We start from the raw sequence: 21,370 nt of genomic DNA on the forward strand, positions 1-21,370 counted from the left end.
AAACAGCGTATTTCGCTATACTAAATATGTAATACTAATTATAATATCGTTTTGCTATAAAACAAAACTTTTTTCTAAGAACTAACAGTTTTTTGCGATACTTAAGAAATTAAGGGAAGGTACGACCATTGTTGTTTCGCGTTATAATGACTAAACAATCTCGTACGGATCACAGTTAAAATAGAAGCGATTATATACGCTTTCTTATTCAACATTAGAGAACCTCCTAAAGAAAGCTAGTGTATGTACAAATGTATCTCTGTACTCAAACTACTAACCAGTTTTGGCGAATAGCATGAATTCACAAACAAACAATCAATGTGAGCTTTACGAGTGGATGATCATAAGTGTAGATTGTCTGATTGAGAAGGGAAGTGACCACCAAAATCAATTCAATTCTGTAACAAAACTCGAGTAACTGACATTTATCATTGAAAAGAAGACAAATCAGTTGCACTCTATCAATGTACATTGTGTTCCGTTTTGGTTGAGACTGTTAAAAATATAGTGATGCGGTTTTTGCGACCCTGTATCACTTTTTTGTAAAACTTTTTAATCCATAAACAGATATATTCCAACTACTTTTGTTCCTGATATTTTTACATAAAATTCAGTGGCGTATTTAAAAATTTTTTAGAGCATTGTTTTCAAGATAGGACACAAACTTGGCATTTTTTAAATGGAATACCCCGTATATTTCAACGTAAAATTTTTGCAATTTTTTTCTGAATACATTGATATATCACAACCTAATGTTCAATAGATCGCAGCTTCAAAAATTAGCAAAATCCATATATAGGTTTTTGTTCATTTAATGGTACGCCATGAATTCTTTCACAAATGCATTTATTTATTACTTTCTTAAAACCTCATGTGATTTAAACCTATTTATTTAATTATATTCTAAACATAAACTCAAAATATCATTCTTTAACATAAACTTAAAAATGTTGAAAACAAAAAAAAAATATATCAGTACAGATTTAACATTAAAAACTGTTATTACAAGAATCAAATTAGAAAATGAATTACAAAAACCATATGTATTATTATGCCAATTTGAATAGCGTCTACCAAAATGAGCACTTAAATATTCTCTAACTACCCTTGAATTATAAGCGGGCGCTTCATCTAGATGGAAATAATCGTATGTCGCTGTGCCAAAGGTAAGTCCTTTAGCAACTCTGGCATATGATTTTGTGATATATTAAGGTATCGGTGGGCAGTTGTGCCCCATACAAAACATGACACACAAAAACCAAATCGGCTTTGATGCTGTCGTTCAAAAGTAACGTAATTTTTTGCACTTTTGATTTTAAAACTCCTACCTCTTCTATTTTTCTTCAGGATTATTTGGGGTCATGCATCCGCACACGCTAAAACATTAATTTCGTCAGTTCCATTTCTTTCAACATGAGGTTGCCCAGGTTTTGGGCAAATTCTCATATCTGTTCCAAGCGATATATTTAAATATTGAATTTTACAAAATGCAAATACAAATTTTGTAAACAAAGGCTGATATGAAGATGAATCAATAACACAGACTGATATAAATATAAATTGTTTTACTTATATAATGAAAAAAATTACCTGATTATAAGTTTTATTGTAGGCGATTTTTATTGAACATTATTTACTGTGTGGGGTACAGTAATATTTTGCAAATTAACGTCAACTAATAAATCTAATCTTTTTACCTCATGATATGGTACTTACCTGTAAAAGAAGATTTGTTTTTACATGTGGATCATTGAACTTCGGTTGTCCACCAGATGGTGAGGTGAGTTTGTTTGGCAGTTTTTGTGCCAATTGCTTTAAAATATTGTCTTCACGATGTCTAACTGGAACTTCTTCATATTCAGCAGCTGACGAGATAATTTCTAATAGTCCTCTTATCTTAGTTTTGCTATTTAGTGATAAGCTGAATAATTCTAGAAAGGATGGAATATTAATTATTATAATTGTTTGATCAGAATATTAATTTTGTTAACACATTATGTTAATCAATTTAATTGCGATCCTGAGCGAAAATGTGTGACGCCCTTGTTCGTGATTGTGTGTAAGACGGTTATCATTTTGAGAGAGACTAAAATCAAATAAAAAATCAAGCTTTTTTTCATTAATTTCGAAAATTTCAACAACTAAAATTAAACTAACACAGAACCAACAAAAGTGATCGTTTGGAAAACAGTTTCAGACAAAAATCAACCCAAAATAATCCAAAAATAAAGCAATAATTTATTTTTCCGTTGGAATTGCAGAGTTTGGTAAAGTACTGTTTACTAAATTAAAAAGAAGAATTGAATTGAAATTTCTGGAACTGTTGGTGATATTCATACTGACAGACTGTTCACACTACTTCCATCAACTGAAGGTAAACTGTGTAATTGTGAATGTTGGTGTAGTCGTAGTGTACATTTTGTTAGTATGGAAAAGCAGAATACTTGTTGAAGACATGAGATAAAACAATAATTCAAAATAAAGAAAATTTTATAAAACCTGATTTATTATATGCTAAATTAATAACTAAATAACAACAGTAGTACTTTCAACTTTGTTTGGGTAATAGTGGAATTAGAAGATATGGAGCTGATAATTTAACAAAGTCTAGAATGGTAAGGAAACTTTTTCGTCTGTTGGCAGTTATATAAGTTAGAAAGAATTTCTGAGGACAATCACTCTATAAGTCATAAAACACCAAAACATTTCAAAAAAACGTAGTTTAAATCTATCAACATGATTTATTAAAATTTTTAACGATACAAAATAATTTCTTACCTATAGTGGTGTAATTGATGTAATAGTATGCAGCAATCATTCCCAAGTTTAAAGGTACACAATCAATTTCGTCTTCTATACTGATGCATTTGGATTGTTCCAAATCAGAAAGTGTATTTTCTACTAATTCTGACAGATGATCTGATAAATGTCTGTGGGTAACACCTTGTAAATTGTAGTAATTGGGATTTTGGGTCAAACGACGGTAAACAAAAGTCCATGTTAAATAATCCACTGCATCTTGTTTATTTTCAATGGTTTTCGTTACTATTTCTGCATTAAAATGATCATGCAATCTGTGGTCCAAATGGCTCTGAACATAAAAGTAGAAAATATTAATAATTATTTGCATGTCACTCTGTTAATTTTCCCAGCAACTTTTAGAACAACTTCAGAAAATGATTTAATTCAAATTTAGTGAAGCCTGAATTGCATTCAAACCTGACAATAACCTATTTCCTCTTCAATTACTTCCATGTTGTAGTTAGTTGTTATGATTAACCCAGACATCAAATTTTATTAGAAAAAAAAAAATCAATCCAAATGGGCAGTCTAAAAATGTTATATCCTATAATATGTACAGATCCTCAAAATATAGTGGTTATACTTGGAATTTAAAGAAAAAATGGAAGTAGATAGACCTAGGTTTATAATGGAAATATTAGAGATTTATGTAAACTATAGGTCTTTTCAGGATTATAATAGTGGTAATTATACTATTATTCGGATATGGATTTTAAAAAACATAACTGTCACATGTCTTAACTGCAAATATAACTGGATTCACTTAATCCATTACTCTGACCTGGAGATGCATATTTCTTATTATTTTTTCGATGCGCCCAACAATATCTGTCTATGTCTCAATTGTTTATTTACTAGTTTACATTCACCAAAAGCCATACAAGTGATGGTTTTAAAACTACAACAAAGTTCACCCAATGTTGGTGTTAGCTCACAAGGTTAGAAAAGAAAAATAGAAAGTCGATAATTTGAAGAAAAAGGATTTTAAAACCGGGATCAGAACTGTTGTGTGGTGTACATGCCCGATTCTAACAAAAAGAGACACAAAAGATATTTTCAGGTAGCAGTGCATGTAGATTTTCAATCTAATCTCTTTTAATCAATGTATGTAATTGAGCATTAATTGGAAGCGTGTTAAGAATATAATAAAAAATGCACAAAGGCAAGAATCACTCTCTGGTTAGATCTCAATCATTACTAACGAAGAAGTTATTCACAGATGTTACAAGTGAGAATTGTATAATTAAAGGAGAGATATTGATGTTAATTTCAACTGAAGTATAGTCAGAGGAGGAAGTCTAGATTTTTATTTAAAATATAATGTTATTATGATTTATAAAAAATAGAAAGAACTTACCTCAACAGGTAAAGGATCACTCAAAAATTTCTTGAAAAAGTCTTTTTTGGAACTCTGGCACATCAACACACATTTTGCATCATCGTCTTCCAAAGGCCTGTTGGCTCTTCCAACCATTTGTAGAACATCAGTAATCGGATAATCTTCATAGGCATGTATTTTACCATTGTAATATTGCGTATCCATAATAACAACCAAGTGACTGAATATATTAACTGCCCAACAGAGATCTCTAGTAACAACAGCAACTTGAACTGCTCCAGAGTCAAAAAGTTGTTCTACTAAGCGAAGGTCACTGGCCGTCAAGCCTTCGTGCATGTAGGCAACTCCTTGAGATAAAGTTTCTTTCAATGTCTAGAAAAAAATTAATTAATTATACTTTATTAAGTTTTGTGGTGATCTATATTAATAAAAAATATGTATTATTCAATCAAATTCAATAATATACACATTAAATATAATTCTCATATTCAAACATTGTTAAACAAATTTTCGTTTCAAAGTCTCTCTCTGTTATCACTGAAAATGGATAATGTGAAGTGGTAATCTGAGTTTTATGAAGCAAAATGAGTCCCTATATAAGGGAAAACGTTTGTTTGATAAGTTATGTTGAGTTTCAGGACAAGAATTTTTTCATATATGTATGTATGTATGTACAACACAATGGATCGAGATGATATGTGTATAAAAAATTACGGATATTGTACTGAAAATTTGTATACAAAAGTTTTCCCAGGAGTTCGTTTAATTTAAAATATTGTCAGTTACCTACGAATTATAATTATACCACAAATAGATAACTTTTTTTATATGAAACAATGCCTGTGTTTTACATTTGTATAAGTATCCACGTCATGGGAATATCAGAGATGGAAAGTTTCACATTCTTTTAGCAAAGATTTAAAATTATCTATAAATGATCAAACTAAATATTGTTTATCCACACTTCAGCATTCGTTTCTTGTTGTTTCCGAAATTCCTATATCTGTAATTATTGAAATATTATATTTTATAATAGTTCCTTATTAAAAATATACATGATATAGAATATCGTTATGTAGTTGAAGAAATGACATAACTGAATATGTGATTACATTATTTGGTTATGGTATATTCACAAAGAACAGTAAAAACCACACAGGTTATTTTTCCAAATTTCTGCATTAACTGTATAATTTAGATATAGGGTTGCAAGTATAAAATCTTTATTTTTATAGTGAAATCCACTGGCTTTGAGAAAAATGAAGTTGATTTTTAAAAATAATGAATTACATCTTATAGAATTGTTTGGAATAGTTCCCAAATATTTAGGAAGCTTTAGGCATTATTGAGGCAAATTTATGTTATTGTTTGCAAAAAATGTTTCAATAAGTTGTAGACAATTGAAAATTTTTTAAATGGGATACATATGTCGACTCAACTAATCGCACATATATAATTATAACAATAATATATCTACAAACCAAGGTACACCTCTGTGGGTAGCATACTCACCTTATCAGACATTCTGTCCAAAAATGGTTTAATATCTTCCTCTTCTGCATGGAAGAATTTGTCAGGATGCCCTTCGGCGGCAGCATACGTTAATAAATCAATAGCTGTTAATCTCGCTTGCTTCCTTGTTGGTACAAAAACAATTGCCGGTTTATGTGGACTGTGTCTTAGAATAGAGTTATACACTGGTTTAGCCATGGCTATTAGTCTGGATGCATTGTGAGTGATATTTATACCTTGAACGTGAAGTTCGAGTGTTACTGGCCGTACGCTTGGATGAAAATTGAAAGTAGCATTTGCATTGCAACCCAACCATTGAGCTATGTCTTTATAATCGGCAAGAGAAGCGCTGAGAGCTACAATGCGAATTGGTCTTTCTATTTGAGATGATATGTACCTTAAAATAATATAAATTGTGTTAAAATATTTACTCCAAAAAGATCTTATGATGTTAGTACTACAATGTACCAAGGTTTCAATTATTTATTTAAATATAAATTAATTTTGTAGTCAAAATATTGAGGTATTATTGAACAATGACAGTTTTCTTAAGAATCCTCAGGAATATTAGATAACTACGTAATCACATAGACAAGGGTCAAATAGCAGGTAAAAATAGGACGTATATATGAAATATACAAATGTAACAAACCTATTGGAAATAGAATGAATAAAGAACAAAAATACTACATCAGATGCTACCACAAACAAAATACCGAATAAAATGCATATAGTCATAAGAATTAAGTAAGTAAGATTTTCACAACATGAAACGACTGAAGAAGAAAAGAAGACACCTGTAAAGAACAACTGCAATATACCAGTCTAAGTTGAAATTAATATTAATCTTATTTTGTTATATTATGAACTAGAAAAATCTAATTACTATATAATTTACTTTTTTATATCAATTGTTCAATTGAAATCTAAACAGTGAACATGTGTCATCTCTCTGTCTGGTAACAGTAAAAACCAGACCTTGATAAAAAAGCAATTAGTGATATAAAATTGTACTAGGCTAGTACAATATTGGTTATTACATTTAATTATTTTGTTACATTTTAAAAAGTAGTAGAATGAAGCAATAAAATCAAACAAATTTTCTTCCAAACACAATTTTGATACAAAAGAACAAGGCCCATTCTATATAATCCTCCAATTAGAAAAGAATATGGAAGTTATACCAAGATAATATGTCAAAAGCAAATAGACTCGCGGAGCATTTGGAAAAAAATTATTGCAAACCAGAGAAAGGTGAAGAAACATAAGATTGGAATGATCCAGAACAAAATAATTCAGTTGTTAGATCTACTTCTCCAAAAAAAGTTTCTACGAAAATTACCTAACTTAACCTTATTTAATGTGTCTTTCAGACAGATATGTATCTCATTGAAAGCTAAGGAAAGTAGCAGAGGTTATAATTATATGTGAGCCAGGTAAATTTCTCCAGACAGTTACATCCTACTAGCCTCTTTGTAGCATGTATTTCGAAATTGTTTGAAAAATTGGTTTTCAAAAGACTAAAACATATAAAAGATGAAAAGAACGTCATGAATTCTTTTTGAAAATAAGATGTGCTTTAGACGTGGCCCAGGCTTTTGATAAAGTTTGACATAAGGGTCTTAATTACAAGTTAACTATTTTTCTACCACTATTATAGAGTAAAACTGGATGAAGCTTACTCGTGGTAGTGTATTAGATTTGTACTTATTGTATACGTGCAATATACCAAATCTTGACCACAATACAATTGCAACAATTGCTGATAACACCGCCATTTTAACCGTTAGAAAAGACCAGCAAGAAGTTAATATAAAATTACAAACAACAAACAAAACACTTAAGTTAATACAAACAATACTTAAATTCCTTATACTATCAATGCAAAATATTTGGGAATGACATTAGACATTATACTTCGGTGGAGACCAAATGTTGAAAAGAAGCGCAAAAAGCTTGGTATAAAAAATAAACAGATGTACTGGGTCCTACGAAGGAACTTTAAATCATCCATGCACAACAAACAGCTTTGAGGATGAGCTGGTAACAGTAACAGTAACAGGTAACATTCAAGTGATTCGACGTTTCCACTAGGATATCAAAAAACATCTTAGTAAGACACAAATATCTCAATGTTGACCAGACTAAATTCGTCAGTAGCTATGATCAACGGATACATGCAACATGGGAACATTGAGGTTATCCAACTTGTCGACTATTCCATCAATAGAAGCAAACCATCGAGGTTGGCGAACTAGTTAGAGTATTGTGCGAATATTACATAAACTATGGTATTTCTAAAACTAAGTTATACTAATAAACAGAGCCTTAGCATTTAAGCATTGCCACGTTAGTTAAGTTAGGTTAGAAAAAATTGTTTATTTATTTTCATGATCTGAATATAAAACTGGAAAATACCCTAATTGGATAATGAAAGAATATTAAAAACTTACCTCATTCTGGAGCATACAATTTCTATAACAGGACCATCTTCTCCCCCAATAAGATGTAATTCATCGACTATAAATAAATTGATATTTTGCACATTTTTTCTTTGTTTCCAGCGTCTAGAGAGGACATCCCATTTTTCAGCAGTAGTTATTATCACCTATAAAATAAGTTATTTGAATGTTAATATTTTTATTGAATAAATCATAAATAAATACATTTCAACAGGGTGACTACACATACATTATTTATAGAAACTTAGTTATTTATATGAAGTATTTTGTGGAAGATAAGAATATCTAAACCAACTTATTTCCAATCTACGAGTATAAATTCCACTAGAACGCCGCGATAATTGAAAAAAATGTTCCACTGTATTACAACTGAACTCTTTGAATAACTCACTAATAGATAACATCGATTTAACAAAATTATTGGGTATTTTCTAGTTTCTATAAAAAACAAATACCAATAATAAACAGCGATAGAAAAATTAATTAGATACCAGATTATGTCCAAAAATATATGTTAGGTGAAAGTATTATTGGTAGTTTTTGTATTTTAGGGGGTATGCCATTATTATTTATGTTTACCTGTCAAACTTTCTTTCAAAATAGCAGAAGATATAAAAATTCATATCTACTGTTGACAGTTTTTTTGAATCATATGAATATGATATTTTATAAAAAAGTCAAGATATCACAATTTTCGGTTAATTAATATATTTTTTATATTTACATTATACTTTAACCGTATTTTCAATCCCAGATGATAAATACATAAGGCAAAGTACACTCTATATATTCCCAGCTCTCTAATACGTATATATTCATCATCGGGGACTATATGTACATTGTATACAAATATAGGAATATTTAAATTTATTATATTAATTGATCGAGAATTGTGTTATATTAATTTTGAATAAAGTAATAAATTTATTGATGCAAAATAAAACAATCAAAATGACATTAGTAGGTATAAATATTGATTTTCTGAATTTGCAGACTATTCGTTTTTTTAAATAGAAATATGTAAGGACAGGTTAAGTTGTTATGAACTGTTATAGGTTAGATTATGAAGGATATTGAATTTTCATATGTTAGGAACGGTTGTTACTGATTGAATTTTTTATAAAATTTGTTCTATCAAATCTAAAAGATATGCATACATTATTCTGAGGTTATTTAAGCCAGTGCTTTTATTAATACACCGATGTTTTTTTTCTAGAATCAGGCGTTTTTTGTAGTTATATTCAGTTGTTAAATATTTGGCAGTTTCATTCAAAAAAAAATACATTGATTAATCTAAGAGGGCAGTCACCAATCGGGCATCTGTCAGGCTGCCACGTTGTTATAGGTAATCCGATTGGATGGTGGCCTCTTAGATTGACTAATATATTTTTCTCACAATTCAAATAAGGAATTTCAGTTACTATATTAGTCTGAATTTTTTACATTATTATTTATTTCACACATGGATAGTTTTCATGAAATCTTGAAATTTGTACTATTAATCTTACTAGAAGTGAAAAATATCGTGGTCCCGAGAATAAATGAGTTTTAACGATTTAAATCCTAGGGAATGATGATTATATTCATTTTTTATGATATCGTATTATTATTTTTTAAATATATTTAAAATTCGACTAGGTTATATCGACTTACAAATTATGAAGTAAAACTTATATTGCAGTTATATCAATACTTTCAATATGAATGTACAAAAATATTTCACTTCCTTGAAAATTTTTAAAGTCTCTCACTGAGATTCTTGAAAATTGTGTTTGTGTAGTGGCAGTGTAGAAAGTGTATTCAGTATGAATATCACCAACGGTTCCACAAATTCCAACTTAGTAACAATTACTCTATCAAGCTGGAAGTCAATTCGCCATTCCGAACAAGTAACCATACTACCAACTGTCAAAAACTAATGCGAGTATTACCAAAGTCCTCAAAAATATACCTATTTATCGACGTTGGTAATACTGTAAGAAAATGATTATTTTTCGTGGGACAAATATCGAGTTAGATTAGACAAATATTTAATGACTTATGATCCTAAATTCTGAGAAATTTTGATAGTTTGTTGTATTTAAAATACACAAGCCACAGTTCCAAACCGATTTTTTAAAAAATTCTTAATAAAAACTTTAGACAATGTTCGAATCTGGATATTGGGAGGGAATGATTTTCAGAGTACTACATATTTTTTATTCCTTACAAAGTTATTACCAACATTTTAAGCCTTTATGTTCTTTCGAAAAAAAAAAAAAACATCCTAAATCGGTTAGGTTTTTTCTAAAAAATGTTAGGTCGGGAGTTTCAAGATTTCATGATAATTGCCCATATAATGTGCAGAATTGATTTATTATGGTCAAAATTTAGTTTTAGTCTCGCAGCTATATTAATAAAAAAATTTATTCAAAACTTTCTCGTTGAATTGATTGAAATTATTTTCCAAAAGACGCTAGGCTCTCAAATATAATATAACTAGATAAAAGTACCTGTCCTTTTGCTAGAAGCTTCAAATCAGTACCAGTTTCACCAGTAAGCAGTACGACTTTTTTTCCTAAGCTCTGCCCAAACTTGTTATGCCAGTCGGCAAAAATTAGTTCTGCTAGTGCGTCTTTGGGGACAAGATAAACGCATCTTCCTTCAGGACTTCTATCGAAAAGTCTAAGTATGGCGAATTCTGCTATTGTTGTCTTTCCAGATCCTGTTGGCGCTCCAATAAATATGTTGTCATCTCCATTGTAAACTGAATTAAACACCTGAAGAAGAAATGATTCTTGAAATAAATAATAGAGATTATTTTTTAATTTACACTACAATATTTATAAATGCAAAAAATTTACCTGTGTTTGTACTGGATTAAATTGTGGAAATTTTTCCGAATATAGCGATTCATATTGTTCATTTCTGAGAGCAGTAATCGGCAGAGGTTGCAAATCCAACAATTCTGTAGGCGGAAAATTCTTTTCAGGTAGAATTAAATGTCTGAAAGATACTGGCAATTGAGTCTCTGCGCCGATCCATCGATCTGAGACTATCCTAAGGAAATATTGAGGGGGTAGTGGTTCAAAAATGGGAACAAAGAACTTCACAGAATGTTCATCTTGAGAATATTTAGATTTCAGGAGGAAATATTCGTGATGTAATATGACTTCCGAGTCAACGTCTTCCACCAATATCCAAAAAGCCTCAGAAGCTCCATGTAATTTTTCTTCCCATTGAAAATCTGGGGTAATAGTGAGTTCAACTTTCAGCATTGATCTTGTTATTGGTTGAATATGGGTGGAGAGCTCAAGTTTTGGAAATTGATGTACATATTTATGTATGGTTTTCCCCAGCTTAGGTGCACGAACTAACTCACCAATTTCATTAGGCCCCAAATCATACAACCTAAACAAAATTACTGTTTTTACTAAATAGTTATAGAAGATATTTCAAGTAAAGATTATTTATTACAACAAGTATTCGATTTTAGCTCGATGTTTTGTTACACTCCGATACGAAAAGGTGAGAAGAAAAACCGAGATTCAATATTGAAAAAGTTGTAATTGCTGTAATTCCATTGGCTATGGATCAATAGGTTGGTCTTGGAAATGTCCTGATGAGACTTCTCCAGTGTCTCTTGCACTTTATTTGAGATCAATTGGCCAGTTTCGTCAGTCTTCTGTTGTTTGGTTCTTGTGTTAGTGGCTGTAGTAGTAGATTAGAATGGGTGCCCAGCTTAGTGGTTACGGTTTCTTTTTTGTACTGTCTCTTGTATTGACGTACCATAGTGCATTGGCAAGTGATCGAAGGATTTTACATTATGATTCTCGGAACTTTAGGTTGATTTGCTTTCGTTTCTTAGCTAGGTGTTCCTTCAAATGAGTTTAAGAGTCAAAGTGTAATCCCAGGTATTTGACACAAGAATTGGTATCACTATGTTGTTAATAGTAACTGGAAGACATTAGCTCTTTCTTAGGGTAAATGTTGTGTGTTGGGATTTGTTTTCGTTCATTTTTATTGTCCATCTTTCGAGCCATTATTGGATCTGGAATAAGTGGTGTAGGAGATTGGCAGAAGATATTAGCGGATCCTCATGTATAGACAGTATCACTGTGTCATCAGCAAATGTGCCTGTCAGTATAGTTTGAGGTTGGAATGTCAGAAGTATATATCAGGTACAGGACTGGCACTAGGACGCTACCTTGTGAAGCTCCAGCTTTAATAGGCTGATATTCCGAGGTCTCATCACTAACTTTTGTTTTGAAGTTTCTGTTTGATAGATATGACTGAAGCAGAGTGAAATATGAATTGGGTATAGAATAGACAGAGTTTGATTTTATTTAACAGACCTACTTGCCAGACTTAATCGAAAGCCTGGATAAAATCCAGGAAGGCTGCCGAGCAGTATTTTTTTTCGTCTATCGCTGTATTGATGGCATGCACTATTCAATGACACTGTTGAACTGTAGAATGTTTGTGGCGGAATCCGAATTAGTGATCTGGAATCACATTTAGGATAGGGTCTTAACGCTGTAATACCAACTTTTCTAAGACCTCAGATAGCAGGCTAATTGGTCTGTATGATGTGACGTCCTGTAGCTGCTTCCCTGGTTTTGGAATGAGGATAATTTCAGATTTTTTTAGTTCCTTGGGCTAGTAGTGTAATCTGAATATGGCAATAAATATATACGTTAACATAACCAAAGCTTTAGTGGGTAGTTCCTTTAGCATTATCGGAGTTATCGTATGTGTCTGATGTCCTTTTATTTTTTTCTTTTATTTCTTTCGGGTTTGTGAGTTTTATTGTTGAAATTATGAAGTTCGTATAATGAATTAAATGCGTAGTACATTCAATACTGGCAATTGAAATATGATTGCTCGAAGAATGTGAAATGGAACAAATAATCATAATGTGTGCTAAAATGAAGGAGAAATATTTATTGGATAATGTGAAAAATATATACCGTTTAGTGAGAAAAATAAATGGCAGAATATTAGACTATCAATTCATCAAATACTCATTTCAAATATAAAATGTTGAAAACTTACCTTTCCCACGGAAAATTTTTCTTCTCAATTTTTTTGACAATCTCTTCTGGCATCTTTCTAAACTGTCTTAACGGTGACATCGACTGCCACATCCTTTTATCGACCATTTTGCATAACGCTAAAGACTTATCGGCCAATTGAGCCCATCCTCTATGTAATACTATCTCGAATATTGCTCTCATTAATCTTGAAGCAGATTGAGTTACATAAACCATATCTGACATTAAAGCGAAACCTTCTAGTTTTAGTTGAGAGATGTAAGCTTGAAGTAGAATGTTTACCTTTGCACTAGGTTCTTCTATGCCTTCTTTTATTGGAATTGGCACTCGTTCCATCAGTTTTTGCAATTCGAGTTTTTCTTCTTCTCTTACTGTCAAATTTTTAAATTCCCCAGATAGAGAGAATACTCTAAACAGTTCTATTTCACTAAGCATAGGTTTTAATAGTTGATTGTAAGTTTGCATAGTATCATGAGTACAATAATAATGTGAAGCTATTCTTCCAATTTCTGTGACTTGAAATTGTCCACTTTTCCTATCATATTTGATGAGATTACTTTTATCTAAAAGCATTGCTGCAGTGTGAATAAGATCGGCTCTGTGTTGTTCTAACAGTTGATCGTGTTTAAGATGATCATGAGATATTCCATAAAGTGTTGGTTGTCTCAACATCCTAATGTAAAGATAAGTGTAACCTAACCACGTAACCGCATCCCTCATATTTTGTATTGTGCCTAAAACTATCTCCGCATTGAGCATATCTGGTAATTTAGAAATCATTTGCGATTCTATCGGTAGTTGTTGATTCAATAAAGAAAGGTAATATTGAAGTTCACTGTGGTTAGTTATTAGAATGCCTTCACCTTTTGTGTCATACTGTGGGCGACCAGCTCTACCCAACATCTGAAGAACATCTAGAGCACCAAGTTCCACCCATCTACCTTTTTCTGGATTATAAATTTGAGTACCTTTTATTATTACAGTGTGAGCTGGTAAATTGACACCCCAGGCCAAAGTTGCTGTTGAAACTAATACCTGTAAAAAAATTATTAAATAAAATGTGCCGCCCCCTAATTACTGTTAAGTGACTTTTTCAAACATTTTTTCAAAGCTAAGCAATTATCGTATCACATTAAATTAAACATTATTTTAAATGTATATGACCTAATGAAAATTGATCACAAAATATTCCCATTTCAATGATGAAGCCACGTTCTAACTTAACTAGAATCCGTTTTGATGTAGAGGAGCAAAATTCTGAAGACCAGTATTTAATTTCTGTCGATACCTGGGTGAGAAAGATTATTCTTGAATAGAATGTCATAACGTTGTTGTTCTGCTTGTAGAATTTAACGATTTTCCTTAGATGCTTTCGACACTGATTCAATAAATGGCTTTCATAATTCACTTAATTGTCGCTTGTTTACCTTTTTTGCTATTTTCATGCTAATGTAGCTTGCAATACTAATGACATCCATTATATTAGGAAAAAAAATACGAATCTTATTCATTGTATAGGCTCCAATTTTTGTTGTTGTTATGATACAGAACAATTTTTTGTTGTTTTTAAATGGAACACTTCTTCAAGATATTCAGATGCTAGCATGTTTACTGGAACATATTATTTTATTTTTTAAAGTAAGGTTCCACGACAGTGAATGCTTTGATAATAGTAGGTGAATTTGGGATTTACTCTAGCAGCAGAATAACATAAAGGAGGTAACGTTGGATCCGTCTCACGATATCGGAGCACTTTACAGACATCTTGGCTAGTCGAATATTATTAAACAAAAGCGTGGGACTATGGCAAGGTAAGTAAATTTCAAGCATAAAGGTATGAATTAAAATAATCTGACAATTTGACCTCGACATAAGGTAAAAGGGCAGTCACAAAGTGCATTTTGGCAGGACAAACGAGTCTAGAAACGACTCAACCAACTATGAGTATTTCATAAGGATGTAATATCACTTGATATTCTAGGATATAGTCTACATTTAGGTAAAATTTTTTTCCAATACTAATCATAAACAAAAGATGTTCAAGCATCATATATATCATTTATTTGTTGCATGTACTCAAGACGTTGATGAAAGTGATCAAAACGAACTGAACTTTACATAGAAGATGCACGCTGGAAAAATATTTTAAAATATCATTCTCTTCTCATTAAACTTTTTTTAAATACAATATAGTATTTCAACTGTATAAAAATAAGTGAATAAATATATCGTATCGAGCCAATTAATTGACATTTGTGTTATACTAAGGGAATTCCTCCACATTAATTTCAGTTTATGGTGTCATTACAAGGACACAAAGATGAAACGTCTCCACTCTACCTCACCATGTAAATATTGTAAGAAACCTATGGGGATGTGACTGTGTTTTATACTTTTTCAAAAATATGTATACCGTCACCAGTGAAAGGACGTACATTACAACGTTTTTCTTTTTTTGACATTTAATCTTCATAATCCAATTGTTTCTTGAGTAAATTTATAATCAATTTTTTTGGTTACCTAATAAAAAAGGTAGAATAAGTAAAAAAATATTCCTTTAGAATCCCTTATATTATCTTTTACTACTATTTATTCTCGGCTAATTGTCGATTTGACAATGTAAATTTGACATTTCAATGGATATGAATTTTCTATGTTGGATATCCACTACAATTTAATTTCCTACTTTGTTAACGATTGTATACACTGAGTGAATTTAGTTTTCCCTCTGTATGAGTTGCTCATCAACTGACAAACACTCTTGTTTTGTAAAGTGCTTATAAATTGGCATTCAACATTGTCTATTTTTCCACAATTGCAATTTTTCTGTATTTTGTTCAAGGAAGAGAAAATAAACTATATAATAAAATGTTTTTAAGAGAAGAACTATACATCTCTCCTTGATACTAGAACAGAAAGTTTACAAATATTCATATAGTGAAAAGTTTAGTATGATAAACATATTGTATGAATAATCATAACCTAAATATATTAATAAAATATTAAAATTCAAATTGAGAATAAACTTTGTGGAGTATCACTTTCGATAACATTAATTCCTTTTATGTTGATAAGCACCTAAACAGAAAAGAATTACTTCACCTAATGTCATCTGCGTGTAACATCTATCTACAAAATAGGTCAATTTAACATCATCACATCTGATGAAAATATTTTTCAATACCTCAGCATAAACACATATCAAATATGATTAAATATTGACAATAATTGGAGATTATGCAACCGTCAAGAGTTTTGATTATAATATTTTTTTCATTTCAAGATATTATTAATGTTGTACAACATTTATAAATATTTATAAACAAAAATTAAAGCAATTGATTACAAACTTACTTGTATATGCCTATCTGCAAATAAATCTTCAACTAAAGTCCTATCCACTCTAGTCATACCAGCATGATGTATAGCAAAACCGTACGGCAATAAATCTTTTAATTCTTGATTCTTCACTTGTTCAGCTTCGGTTCTCAAAACTTCCATAGAAGCAGATCCTTCTCGTAAAAACTGACCCAAAGTATCTTTTTCCAAGCACATATCCCGTATAGCTCTGGCAGTTTTCCCAGTTTCTTTTCTCGAATGAACAAATATTAACACTTGATTTCTACCAGCATGCTCCATTGTTTTCTCATACACAATTTCATTCATAACCTGGAATCTTTTGAGAGCCTTTTTTTCTGTAACACCAATGTATTGTTGTTCTAAAGCTACTGGTCTGTAGCTGTTATCAAAGTGGAATAAACCAGTATCATGTTTTACTCTTAAAAAAGCAGCTACATCTTGGTAATTCGGAAGGGTAGCTGACAAGCCTACTAGCCTAACATCTTCTTGTGTCGATTCAATCATACGAATTGTTCTGGCTACTAAAGCTTCCAGTACTGGTCCTCTTTCATCATGAAGCAAATGAATTTCATCAATGATAATTAGTCTGACCAGAGATGTAAACGTTTTTTCACCTCCTTTTCTAGTAATAATATCCCATTTTTCTGGGGTACATACTATAATTTGAGTACCTTGAATCTGTTCTCTAGTTAACTGATGATCTCCAGTTAATTCAGAAACTGTTATATTGTAACTACTCAATCTCTTTCCAAAGCTACCAACCATTTCTTGTACTAAAGATCTCATCGGAGCTACGTAAATAATCTTAAAATCATCTACATTAATTGTACCATCAGTATTTATATGTTTACCAATCTCCCGCATCATACAAAGTAGAGCCACATTAGTTTTACCTGCCCCCGTAGGCGCACACAGCAGTAAGTTTTCGTCAGATTCCAAAGCAGACTTGCATAACCTACTTTGTATTCTATTTAGGGATTTAAAGCCATCAAAAACCGGCTGAACGTATTTGGGTAGTTGATCTATTGTAACCAATTTTTCATTTTCACTAAATGGTTTGGGTTTCAGTGCAGGGACATGAACTTCTTCATAACCTGAAAATAATAAATGAAATGAAATTATTTCATGTTAGGGTAGCTACATAATACACTACCATTACAGTTTTGCTATTTGAACATTTATATTTTCAGATACTCTACGATATTAGAAAATCTTTTGAGAAACTTAGAAATATCAATGTAAAATCCCTACACTGGATTCCCTTTTTGAGTACCACAGTTTTTTGTAAAATCAAATTTCATCAGGTTCAAAAAATAGCGGAGAGTTGTAAGAGTTCAAAAAATGAGAATATTCAACTGATATTCTATTGAAATGAAAAGAAAAAAATTATTCAACCATACATTAAGTGATCTGGGAAGCCAGTTGATCGAAGAAATAATTGTTTTAAAGAACAGTTGTAATATTAGAATTAGTAATGTGAAATGGTTACATTAGTGATCAATATATTTTTCGTTGTATGGAAACTAAAAAAAAGCTCATTAATTAATTAAGGGGAGGGGGAGAATAAAAATAAAAAAAAGATTGGTAGCGTCTAAGTTGGAATTTCTGGAACCGTTGGCGATATTCATTCTGAATACACTATTTGCACCACCACTCACAATTACACTGCCTGACGCACGTCTCGATAATCAAGTTACCGTCTTCAGAGACTGAAGATAAACTAAAATGTATTAACATGACTTAGCTGTTTTATTCTAAATTTTCCCACCAATAAACTTTCTCCAGCGAAAATTAAATCCAGCGGGTTGTGGTGGTTGTGACGGTAAGTATATTGGGCAAACTAATAGATTAATGATGTAACATTGTTAAAAAATGTATCCAATAATAAATTGTTGGATGGATTTGAAAGCATTGAAATTGCTAAATGTAAGAGTAGCTTAAATAGAGATAAGGGGCCATTCAATAGTTTAGTGGTTAAGGAATAAATAATAAAATAAAATCACAATGAGTAAAAAAGTTATAGGTAATAGTAATAGGTAATAATTAGTATATAAGTCATATATAAGTTCATAGCAAAAATTAAACCAATATGCACCATGTCCTGAATTAAATATTATTATTAGAATAGAAATCTTTTACAGATTAGAAGGCATTTTCCAGTAAATATACCATCAAATTATTGCAAAATGCGGGAACAGATGATATTAGTATAAAACAGGTAAATCAACTCATTACGATTTAGTTTACCTTAAGTCTCTGAAGACGATAACTTGGTTATCAAAACGCGCATCAGACAGTGTAATTGTGAGTGTGACATTAGTAGCGGTTTCATTTCTATATCATAAAATTAATTACCTTTGCGTTGTTTTCTGAATGAACCATCTGGTAACTGACATCTCTTGTTGGCCATGAAGTGCGAGCCCTGTGAAAAAACCAAGTCCTCAAAATCAACTACATGTCTTGAGCCCGCTATTTGAGTAGTACCCAAATCTGTATCATCCATCTCATTTTTACTTCTGCGATTATGGGAAATAGATTCGCTATTTTCGTCGTCATCATCATCATCCCCTCGTCCCGTTTCGAGAAGTTTTAATACGCGTTTTAAGGATTGATCATCTGACATTCTATCTTTAATCCTTTGTCGTTCAGACTCGCTTTGAGATTTTGCCAATAAAGTACAATACAAAACTGCAATCGAATAAGTTTATTATTAAATAATGATAGGCAAAGAAAATAGTCAAAAATGGAATACTTTTACTTACTCATTTGTCTGTGCTTTTTGAGTTGTTTAATAAAATCGAAGCAATCATAACCTAATAATAATACCAATTGATTTTCACATTCTCTTTCGTCGCCAGCATCTCTAAGAACATTCAAAACTTCTCCAGCTTTAGCTTGAGATATCATTGCATCATCATATATCTTTGACAATTTTCTTTGCAGCCAATAAGCGTCAATATCTAGAGGATGTAAAGATTTTTCCTTTTTGGATTCTTCAACGCCTCCCAACTACAAAAATTTTAAGTGAAATATTAAATTCACATATTCAAAAAACAACTCTCCAGATGACATGAAACGTAATCCATCGACTTTTTGGTCGATATCAGCATATTTATAGTGAATATACTGAAAAATGTTGGTTTATCATTTGAACTTCAAATATAGCATTGTCATTTTGTAGGTTGTTTTTTGAATCAGATCAATTTAATATTTTATAGAAAATATGTAATACCACGATTCTCGGTTAGTTAATTTGGTGTTGATGATAAATACATCAAAACGTCAAAAGTTAATCTGTCAAAAGGAGACCTAAATCTAAGGTCCAAGTGTAAATACCACAATACTTGGTGATTTAATTGGAGTCAAGTGATACTATTTATAAGATTTTCAATCCCCTATACATTGCTTTTTTCTTTTTAGAATTTCATCTACTCGATACAAAGCTTTGGAATTTCAAAGTGCATTTCCAAAAAATGCAAAAGCTAAATTGGAATCACTTAAAAATTCACTGTAAATGTGGAAAGTCATAATTCTCCATAAAAATCATCATAATTATCATTATATTATTATTACATACTACATTACTTCATGTGTTACTTCTTTCTTATAAGTCTCTCAGAGATCAAGTTGAGTATTATAAATTTTGCTTTATATGTATCCTTTTGAAACAATTAAGTGACTTTAAATCGAGTGCCGAGGAGGTTACTTGTCACACATATTTCGTATGTATGGTGGAATATCAATTCATGTTTAATTTATGCTGAATTATACTCTATGAAATAATACTTATATTCGCAATGAGTAGACGTAATTTGGAACATAAAAAAGCAATTTCTAGGGAATCAAAGTTTTTTTAACAAGTTTCATTTGACCTCTCATTCTCCTTTGAACAAATTTTGATGATGCCACTCCCGCTTAGACAGTTATTTGTTCGAATATGTTTACTTTGAGAGCTTTGTGAATATTATACATATACAATTTTAGAAAAATCAATATTACATTTTCAGCATGAATAGCACTATCTTCTTTTGCTTCTTCTCCTTCTTCTTCATCCATTTCTTCACGAACTTCTCCGTGAGGATCTTCTCCATCTTCTTCCTCTGATTCTTCTTGGAACTGTACATTGATTCCATAAGTTTCATCAATATTATCTTCACCTGTAATTCCTTTAGGATCTTCATTTCCAAAGTCTGTGATTTTTTTCCCTAAATTCACTAAAAGTGCAAATCTCTCATCTGCTATTGGACCTAAAGTAAAATTTATAACAATTCAGTGAGTATAAAAAATCATCTTCAGTATTCCCTATATTAACAAAGTATGAAATGGATTATATTTTGAACTTTGGACACTGTATTTGCATTCTGCTTATATAAGTTAATATAGAGAGAAAGCTGAACAATTCTTACCTTTTCTTGACACTAAATGTATTAGAAATGAAGGCAATAAAATTATAATCAACTAATATGGGAAACCAATAAGATCTGGGTAATATATCAATTATATCACTCCATTAACACTAAGAACAATTTAATCAAACAAATGAAAAATAGAGTCCTTAAAATTTCTAATGCAATATTTCATGAAAAGTACCTAAAATACTTCACAAACTTTTTTATGAAAACTCATATCCTTCATATCTTTTGTAACAAATTTTATGTAATACTTGACTTCGACATTAGACCAGAAAGCAATATGAAAAGCAATACTTTTATATTATATTGTTTAAAGATTGTGGAAAATTTAGAAGCAACTGATTTTATAAATGGTAAAGGTGTACGAATAGGCAAGATAGTACTTATAGAATTAGTATTAAACAGTGAGCATCGTCTGATGTCAATGATTTTTCAAAACATATGGAGATA

General features: G+C 30.9%; 1 protein-coding gene across 1 annotated transcript in view; it reads right to left on the reverse strand.

Annotated features, from left to right (window-relative positions):
- Positions 1-21,370, reverse strand: part of LOC130902271 (U5 small nuclear ribonucleoprotein 200 kDa helicase) — a 28,328-nt gene that overhangs the window by 5,072 nt on the left and 1,886 nt on the right. Inside the window, exons 4-15 of the mRNA XM_057814256.1 lie at positions 20,508-20,755; positions 19,271-19,517; positions 18,864-19,196; positions 16,503-17,602; positions 13,150-14,183; positions 10,959-11,505; positions 10,608-10,874; positions 8,107-8,261; positions 5,654-6,050; positions 4,160-4,513; positions 2,779-3,091; positions 1,717-1,931 (exon numbers count right to left, since the gene is read on the reverse strand). Coding sequence (XP_057670239.1) covers positions 1,717-1,931; positions 2,779-3,091; positions 4,160-4,513; positions 5,654-6,050; positions 8,107-8,261; positions 10,608-10,874; positions 10,959-11,505; positions 13,150-14,183; positions 16,503-17,602; positions 18,864-19,196; positions 19,271-19,517; positions 20,508-20,755 — 5,210 coding nt within the window. The remainder of the gene's footprint in view (positions 1-1,716; positions 1,932-2,778; positions 3,092-4,159; positions 4,514-5,653; positions 6,051-8,106; positions 8,262-10,607; positions 10,875-10,958; positions 11,506-13,149; positions 14,184-16,502; positions 17,603-18,863; positions 19,197-19,270; positions 19,518-20,507; positions 20,756-21,370) is intronic.

The sequence above is a fragment of the Diorhabda carinulata genome, chromosome X (genome assembly GCF_026250575.1).
Source record: "Diorhabda carinulata isolate Delta chromosome X, icDioCari1.1, whole genome shotgun sequence".
Taxonomy (NCBI): Eukaryota; Metazoa; Arthropoda; class Insecta; order Coleoptera; family Chrysomelidae; genus Diorhabda; species Diorhabda carinulata.